This window comes from Lates calcarifer, linkage group LG9 (assembly GCF_001640805.2).
Source record: "Lates calcarifer isolate ASB-BC8 linkage group LG9, TLL_Latcal_v3, whole genome shotgun sequence".
Taxonomy (NCBI): domain Eukaryota; kingdom Metazoa; phylum Chordata; class Actinopteri; family Centropomidae; genus Lates; species Lates calcarifer.
This window is the reverse complement of record NC_066841.1, coordinates 7617950-7627220: the sequence shown is the minus strand read 5'-3', so window position 1 is coordinate 7627220 and position 9271 is coordinate 7617950. Positions and strand designations below refer to the sequence as shown.

The 9271-nt window shown below is 39.2% G+C and overlaps 1 protein-coding gene across 1 annotated transcript; it reads left to right on the top strand.

The window, feature by feature from the left end:
* The first annotated feature begins 638 nt into the window (after nucleotides 1-638).
* Nucleotides 639-5558, top strand: si:ch211-222n4.2 (uncharacterized protein LOC101885505 homolog). Its single transcript, XM_018670388.2, has 8 exons — nucleotides 639-798; nucleotides 899-1250; nucleotides 2121-2168; nucleotides 2705-2822; nucleotides 3895-4090; nucleotides 4194-4294; nucleotides 4401-4460; nucleotides 4640-5558. The coding sequence occupies exons 2-8, from the start codon at nucleotides 956-958 to the stop codon at nucleotides 4764-4766; spliced, it is 945 nt and encodes a 314-aa protein (XP_018525904.1). The 5' UTR covers nucleotides 639-798; nucleotides 899-955; the 3' UTR covers nucleotides 4767-5558.
* Nucleotides 5559-9271: the final 3713 nt, after the last annotated feature.

The following is a 9271-nucleotide window of genomic DNA, read 5'->3' as shown; positions in this document are numbered from 1 at the left end:
TCTTAAAATGATGTGTTTCCTCTGCTGTTGTATCACCTCAGTTATTTCAGTTGTTTTACTTTACATAAAAATCTTCATAACTTTACAACTTTTTAAGCTTTACATGCTCTTACAGAAATGCTTTTCTCCAGATTTTATGATCCTGAACTTTTTCAGTCATAAACCTTGCAATGCCCTTATTGACCATTGTATAGTTATTACTAAATATTGAAATTAATTATGTTTAATTTATACTGAAGTTTTATGGCATATTACAACACATTATACAATAATGAAAGTAAGAGTAAGTAGGTAAATAAACTTCCTGTGGCTTGTTAATACCTGTAGCTATCGATTTAGTGTAATCACTCTTAGCGTTGTACTTCACCCACTTAAGACTAAAGTGTGTGATTTTATTTTATTTTATTTTAGAAGTCTGAAACGCATACATTCTTAACAGAATTTGCATTAACTCCAATTCAACCAAAATTAAATATCAGGCACACAGGTTAGAGCGCTAGCGAGGCGGTGTACCGCCCTTGACTAGTTCTACCAATCAAACACCTGTGTTTAAATGCTCAGTCACTTTTGGTTGGAGGTTGCGTCTGGCAATCTCTACCCAGGAGGCGGGACTTATACGTAGCTTGCCTGAAAGCTTTAACTCAGGGCGTAAACTAGGCCAGAGGTTGTCACGGCAACGATTTGTATGAGTGGAGCGCATGTCCAATGGGAGCAAGCAAGTAATTCAGAGTAAATGAGGTGTTTTCAAGCAACAAACTTTAGCTAACTAGGTAGCTAGCTGGTTGTCGGATAAAACCTGTAAGTTAACCCAGTCTTCACTGGAATATAACGGTTATAAAGGCCACAAGTAGCTAATGGAGCTCGTTTTGTTGCTAACTTAATTTGTGTTTGAAAGCAGTCGTCGCTGCCATTCAGAGAAGGCTAAAATGGTTCGTTAACCGAGTGAACCAAGGCGATGTCAAGTAGTAATCTCCCACCGGTGCGCCATTTGCCGCACTGGACCCGAGTTGGGCGTCTTGGGAAACCTTCTTCTCCACGACATTTACCGGCGGCGAACCACCTGCAGCCGCTGACTGCTGTCCCGTCAGCGAACAGAGGAGTCGGGAGAGCGGCAGAGTTGTCCTGTCACACCGACATGGACCCCCGCGTCGCATCACTGCAGAGGAATATCCAGTTCCTGCAGCAACAACACACGGAAACTCTGGAGAGGCTCCATGCAGAGATAGAATATCTCAGACGGGAGAATAAAGGTGAAGAAAGCTGTGCTGGGGAGGAGAAATATTCTCTCTCCACTAATGAATACTTTCACCTCACTGGAGGAGTTCCCTTCAATAACGACCCAATAATTTGGGATAATTACCACAGATTATTCATATTTGTTGACAATTAATTTAGAGGCCAGTTAATGGTTCCTGCTGCTTTGCTGGATTAGCCACAGAATTATGTTTATATCAAAAGGGCAACTCGGTAAACTAATTGTTTTCAAAACAGTAGTTACAAAATACTTTACAGAATGCCAAGAACCATATAAGATCAAGAAAAAGTCAAAGAAATAAGTCAGTTTTAAGATGCTTTTAAATCACTGGCTCATTTGACCTCTGAGACTATTCTTTTTGATAGGTGCTGTAGGAACTTGTGATTTTGTGGACAATTGAAACATTGCCCCAAAAGGGCAACCAATTGACTGTAAGGATCCATATGAGTATTTTCCATATTTACAAAGGATGAACTCAGTAACCTGCTGTGGTGTCCACACCCTTCATGTAATGAAGTCAAGTCAATGACAAAAACCTGACTGTCTCCTGATGGGGTGCTGACAAGAGCGACATTCAATCTGGGTACAGTGGTCACATAGCAACTCCAGGGTTTTGATGGTTTCTCAGTAGGAGGTGGACACAGATCCGGTGTCACACCACTGAACAGGCCACATGCTGTTTCATATAACTTCATCTTACTACCCACCAGGAGACTCCCCAGTCATCTGTCTTTGTGCCATCACAGCAGACAGGCCCCCATGGATGCACGGGCTGTTTACTGGGACGGTGTTAGAAGATTGTGCCTCTTAGGTGCTTCCCCACAGTATATCATGCACTAAAATTCTCTTATTATGGATGTTGCAGAGTTGCAGTATAAGCTGATAATGGAGCCTCCCAAGTCAAGTAGAAAAGGTAAGATATAATCGTGATATACTGCTGTTTATGTTTTACCCTGTAATGCACAGCTGATGTTCTTGGAGGATTGGGATAGATTAAGTAATATGGATAAATTCCTCTTGGAAGGTATATGTATTTCTGTATTGTAATTTTGATATATCACATTTTGAAGAAAATCAATTGAGAAACTGCTTGTAGATAAAATAGCCATGTGGGAATGAGTGCTTTTGGCCTAATCCTAGTGAATCCTCTAATCTTCTAAATCCAATATTACCTCAAAGCAGTCCTGCTTATCAGTTTGTAAGATTGCCAGCAATTGACTAATACAACCAGAGTTATTGAGAGGAACTCAAACAGGGCAACATGCCAAAATCTGTCTGCTGTCAGATTTCTATTATCTCACACAGTGTATAACATCATGTCGCTCAAACCCCTCCCCAAAGGCACCCCAAGATTTAAGAGTCTAGGTTCTTGCTGTTAGTATCTGAAATTCAGGATGCCAAATAATGCAAACTTTACAGACTATTTTTGTCTGGTCGTCTTTCTTCCAGGACCGACACACAGTCGACGAAACATTAGACCGCCCACTCAGGGAAGTGAAGCTCATTCGGGACTCTACCTTGAGGAGCCACTGCAGGACACGCGACCCTCACAGGACCAGGCACTGAGGTGAATTTCCATCCATCTACATCTGATCCTCATTCAACACTGCACCTGTCTACCCAACGCTGATATAGTTCAATTAACAAAATTTCAGACAATATCTCTTCTCACAAAATATTACACATATATATTCCAGCTTTAAATTAAGTTGTGGCAGAACAGTGATAAGAAACAGTTGTTGGATGAATGTTGGTTGATAAATGACTATGTAAATACTGACAGAATGTGCTTGATATGAGACAAAATTAAGAAACATTAACCACATTTAGGTGAAACATACTTTACAATACTGACTGATACAGTATATTGTGGCACATAAAGCAAATGAGATATTTATGTAAAATACCATCAACAACAACAACAGTGTGTTTAAATTTTTGTCAGTTCAGTCTGTAGTCCTGTCTTGTAGCTCCTGTGATTATCTTTCATGGGTTTCCCCTTACAGTCACGAAAGATCTGCATACAGAAGGGCTATAAACATAGTGTTCATACTATTTGAATGTTTAATTAGCCCTCAAAGCCATATTTGTTTAAGTACTAGCAACTACATGTTCTTATCCATGGGTTTTAATATTTGCTTATGCAAAAGTCCTACTGAGTTTGACTGTAGTGAAGTTAGCCTGCAGCCAGGTTGTGACATAGGAAATGATGTGAAGATATGCCAGTATAACTGCATTAGGTCTGCTGCCATCCAAATATTGAACAACTTTGCGAAGGTAGTATAAAGAAAATGTGAAATTATGTAGTTACAATCTTTTTTAGGCACAAAATATACACTTTTGGGCCTAAAAACGGTTTTTAGACCACGTTTAGACACAATTGAGAAATGTCCTTTAAGTGAACTTCGGATGGTAGGTTTATCAGGATTAGACTGCAAGCTCTTAAACTTAGCAGAGCTCACAACTCCTCAGAGCCCAGTCCACAGACATATTGTACATTTTGTCTTGTCGTACAAACAAAGCCAATGGGTTTGAGTCTCGTTCTACATTTGTAGAAACTAGACATTTTCAGCCAAAACTGCCTTTAACAGTTTGTATGTTACTTTTGATTGATATTATCTCACTGCACTGGGGAGAAGCATTGGAGAGGGTAGCGAAATTCTGGGATCTGCCAGGCAGGACCATGTGTCAGAGGTGAAGGGGGGCCTCATCACTTCATTACAGCCTCTGCGAATTCACACCGGTCCCTCCCATCCACCACGCGCTCCCACACTACAGGAGTGTGAGGTTATCATCCGGCAGCTCTACAATGCAAACAGTTTACAGTCTCAGGAAGTAAGTACCCATCATCAAACATAGTTTTCCACTGTTGTGCAATGTAAAAGTACTGTATTTCTGTGGAAATGTTTCAACTTAATGACAACTCTGTTTTACACAGATCATACGTGTAAAGGCATTGCTGAGAGATATTGTTTTGAGCAAGAAAATCACCCCAGAAAACTACATTCTGACCAAGGCCTACCTTGTTGATGGAACTCGGTAAAGTGATAGAGAGCATTATCATTCTCATCATCACCAACATGGAGTATTCCTTGAATATAGTAGCACAGTTGCAATAAGGGTTTATCTTTTTTGTACTTTTCAGCAAATCTTTTGAAGAGAAGAAATTTCCAAAACTTGGTCTTCAAACATATCCAGAAAAAACGTATGTACATCCTTCTCTGCCTACAGTGCTTCATTTAATATGAAATGGATTTTCAGTTCCTTTGCTTCTATTCAACATTTTGCTCAAACCTCCATAGTACTGCTATTACTGACACATTTAACCAAGAGAGACACTTTTTAAGATACCATTCATATCAGAAACTATTTTTTCTTTCCCAGGTCTGGACCCTCTCAGTCTGGTGTGGTCCTCCCGGCCCTCAAGCAGAGCCTCAGTTCAACTGTTGCAGAGCGTCAGAGGAGGACCCGTGCCATGCAAAGAGACCGTTTCAAAAGGACGGTGCAGTGATAAGATCAAAACCACCACAGCGTCAGTTACATCCACCTCAGGACTGGGGTTCTCACGATTCTTCTAAGAAACCTTAGTCACAAAAACCGTACGACCGCCACGAAATAAATTCTCAGTAATCAATATACATTTCAAATATTTATGTCCAGTGATTACATGTTTTTTAAAAGATGATTATAATGGGTACAGAAATGTACTCATGAAGGACAGATAATATGAACAAAAAAAAGCAAAATGACCTAAACAAACAAACCAATCAACAAAAGAACAAACAGAAAAGAAAGTCTGTAGATTTAAAAAGCCTTTAATTCTTTGCACAAAACAAGGAGGAATGAATGTCACAAATCTAGCTTTTTACTGGAAATGATAAATGTATTTATTTATTCATTATTACCAAATATTGCATTTTTGGACTTTTTAAAAACTACAAGGCAGCAATGGCTGCTCATCTAACCACTGGATAGTGAACCGAGTCAGGTGTCAGGAAGTTTTACTTGGATTTTCACTGCACGTGTTGCGATTCTGCCAAAATGATGGCAATATTGTTGCATGCGACTTTGCAACTTTTAAAACAGCCAAGTATTAAAACCTTTTATCAGTGCAAACAACCAAAGTAAAGCCTCTAAAAGCAATGCAATTAATAAGACACAAGAAACTACCCGCCACTTCTTGTATTGGTCAACACTGTGTAGCAGTGTCAGACCTTGACTGGCCAAGTGTCAGCAGTCCTGGACCTACAGTACAACTGAGCAAGATCCACTCAAACCAGTAATAAATCGTCTTAACACAGAACAGCACTGTCAATGTGTTTTTTTCCTCCCAGACTGGTGTCACTTCCTGTTCTTTTTTCACAGAATGTTTCTTTTAGCAAGCAAACAGTATGCGCAACGTACTGATGTTGTGTGTACTAAATACCGAAATATGACACAAAATAAGCGAGATGGTTACCCTGCCTAAAATAATTATGTCAGTGCTGGTTTCCATGTTCACATACTAATGTAAGTTTTTATTGTGTTAATGTAACCTCATGTCACAGACGATGAGAGAAGTGAAAACATCTTTCACAGTGAAACAAATCAGTTCCACTGGTTGTTGGTGACTTTCCAGGCGATTCAGCATGCAACTAAGATTATTAGTGTAGATTTTCCTGCATTAGGAAATTTGAGGTTTTCATTTTTTTGTTTTGAAACAAACCTGTTTAATTAGGTCTGTCTGCTTACATGGTCTTTTTTTCTGACTCATAAGCCACATTTCCCACACTCTCTTTTTCTTTTTGAAGGGGTTGTGCTAGATTCTGTAGTAGTTGGTTCTGTGAACAACATAATGTGCTTACATACACACGTATGTATGTATAGTATGTAGTGCAAATTCTGCATTAAATTCAATAGTGGCTTACCTGAACACCTCAAAAGTCCCTCTCTGACTTGAAGAGTTGTCAGTCCCACTACTATAGGCCTGCATTAACTCTCCAGTAGCTGTGTGCATGAAAATAAGTGACAAAAATAAAATCGCCTAGATTCTAATATGTGTGGAAATGGAATATTAGTCTGGTTTGAGGCCTCTGAACGCACATTTGCTGCAAAGAATCTGCAGTTTAAACTTGTTTTGTGTAGAGTTTAAGCTAAAACTATGAGGAAGTGGTTATTTAAACCGTAATCACAAGACACATCAAATTGAACTTTGAGGAAGGAGTGAAATTGTTGCTTGCTTGTGTCTCTGTGTCTCACTCTTGTAACTTCTGTTCTGATACGTGCTATAAATAACATTATTAGAATATGTCATGTTTTCCAAGGAAAAGTCTATGATTCAGATCTCGCACAACTTTTTTTAGCATGGATTATATGCAAAAAAAGCAATGAAATGATCCTAAGATCATATTAAAATGTTTAAGCAGGTTTTAAAGAATTTGTTTCTTTCATAAACGTGTCAGCGGGTCAGGATTCAGTTACACTGTTATTAATAAATAAATACATGAATAAAATGTAGAAACAAATGACCTGTCATTCTGTGTAGTACTGATGAATTCAGTGCCCTCAGCAATGAGCAGCTTTAGCAGTCATGTAAACATTTATCAGTGGGATGGTGCACAGTCATGTGAAAGTAAACAAATTTAAAAGCACCTGGCCTTATTTCATAACAGGAATCAAAACTTAGTGTGTAGTTGTGCAACAGCATAGGGCAGGTTAAGAACTGCATGCAGCCAGGTGGGGCAGACAGTTCCTGGAATTAACCTGGCTTAGCATACTCTACCTCTAGAACCTTTAAGAGGAAATATCTATTCGTTCCTTAATCAAATGATTATCTGGTAATCCATCTCTGCATACTTAGCACATAGGGTCTGATCTAACTGGCTCATGCAAGATATTTATTGCAGATAGAACGACTGAGGTTGAAGTTATGTTATTCACTTCACTGGAAGGTTCCAGAGAAAATCATAAAATTCCAAACTGCACCTCTCAGTGCCAGTTCTCCTGTGCTCATCTGCAAAACACCTGCACTGCTCTGAAATTACACGTTCACTTTTCCAGCAACATCTCCAGCAATAACTGTGACTTTACCACCAGTCTCACCCAGCAGGCTTAAAATGACCACTCAGCGCTCAGTTCAAAGCTCAACTTCCTTGCATCCTGCAAATCCATATCATCATGTCTCCATAAGATGTAGCCCTATCCTTTTCAGTTTACTGAAAGTACCTCTGTGCAGGTGAACCACTGAGTGAGCAGGTGTCCATTCAAATTCATAACTCTAATGGAGAATTACCCGCAGCATTTTGGGCTACCATGACCTCAGCATAAACCTGTATAAGACATCTGCCTTTTCTTGTTTTCATGGCCACTCATTTTCTAAATCCATAACTGACAGTTAAATAACACAAATTGAAAAATATATTGAATAATATTGAAACCAAGAGTAGTTTTGTGCAAATAAATCCCAATGAGTGGTTATGCCTTTTTGATTGGTGAGTTGAGCCTAACACAATGCAGTTACTTGCATATACTCCAGCCCATGAGGCACATTCTTAATACAGCAGCGGTAGCCAGGGGGTGCTGGTTAGAAAGGCAGTCCTGTGCCTGAGGGGCACAGATTTTCCTCCTAGATAATTCAGAGGAGGAGTGAGCGGGATACCCTTATGTCTTTTAGCAGGGATTGTGAAGGTATCCTTGTATGCATTTGTACTCAGGCAGATGTGCTCAGGGCTACAGCTGTGCTTGACAGCTCCTGTGTCTGTCAATTTATGTAACATTTAATCTGCCTGCAACAATCTACACAGTCTAAAAAAAGGTATAAAACATTAGTGTCACTGACTGGACTATTTCCTCTTGCTTGTACCCACTAGATGGAGGTGTTTCTGAAGAAACACCCCTTCATTCACAGCCTTCAGATGTTCATCAGCAGGTCATGTATAGGTACATACTATAAATTACCATAGCCTCACTTCCAAAACTTCACAGAAATGGGCTTTACTTTTATTTATGTCCTATTCAGCATGGAATTTGTGTATTTTGTATAGTGACAAAGGCAAAATTAAAAAAGTCCAAATTATCACCTCCCAAAAAAAAATCCACCTTAATGACTAGCTGTCATCATGTCATGGTAACTAAACCAAAATATATGGTTAAAACAAAGGACTAAACAAACTGTATGGTTAAATTGTCTTTTGTGAAAATGTAGAGTTGAACAATTTGTTTCTATAAATATCAGTATTTTTTACTTATACTTCTGAGGAGGAAGAAATGCTGTTAGGTTTTTTTTTCCTCTCAATTTGTTGCATCACTGCGTCTTTGTGGAAATGTGGGAATTGGCAGGCATTAGCCAGTAAGACCCAGTGGGTGCAAATCTATTAAAATTCAGACAGCGTTGCAGTGATGAGAGCTGCTCTGTGCCAGCTGCAGCCTCATGAGGCAGGGTCACTGAAAACTTCAATAACCAGAGGAACAGAACTACCTCTTTATATGTATTGCTGTCATCGGCGAGCAGAAGTCATCCCACCACATTGGATGCCTTGTCGTGGCAGTCAGTGTTTTCCAACGGCGTCTTTTGTTTGTATTATTCTTTATTAAGGCTTCTTTGGAGGCACTGTCCCCTGCATTTAAATTCACTCTCTCCCTTTCAGCATATTGTGTTGTGGGTTGGGTAGGTTGTGGAGTTCCAAATCGATGTGTCACAGCTCTGTGCCAGATAATACTTATTATGAGATTGAATGGAAGGGAAGTTGAAGAGCAACAGGAAATGAAAATAGGGAAGTATGTAAAAAAAACAAAAAAAAAACTTTTTACTGGTGATATTACATAGCTGTTGACTGAGCAAATGTACTGTACTTTGCAGTTCAAACATATGAACTTCACACAAAGTCACAGTAGAAATGTAGAAAATCACATCATAAATACAGCAGATTCACACTAGAACTTGTTCCTGTTTAATATGATGTAATGACTGATAGGATTTGAGTCATCAGACATGATCAGGCGCAAAACTGTCATCAGTTGTAACGATTAAGTCTACAG

Bases quoted from the DNA above. Each gene is read 5' to 3' on its own strand.
- si:ch211-222n4.2 (XM_018670388.2), top strand. From the start codon at position 956: ATGTCAAGTAGTAATCTCCCACCGGTGCGCCATTTGCCGCACTGGACC. The intron at 1,251-2,120 runs GTGAAGAAAGCT...TGGATGTTGCAG, and splicing joins TCTCAGACGGGAGAATAAAG to AGTTGCAGTATAAGCTGATA. The intron at 4,461-4,639 runs GTATGTACATCC...TTTCTTTCCCAG, and splicing joins CAAACATATCCAGAAAAAAC to GTCTGGACCCTCTCAGTCTG.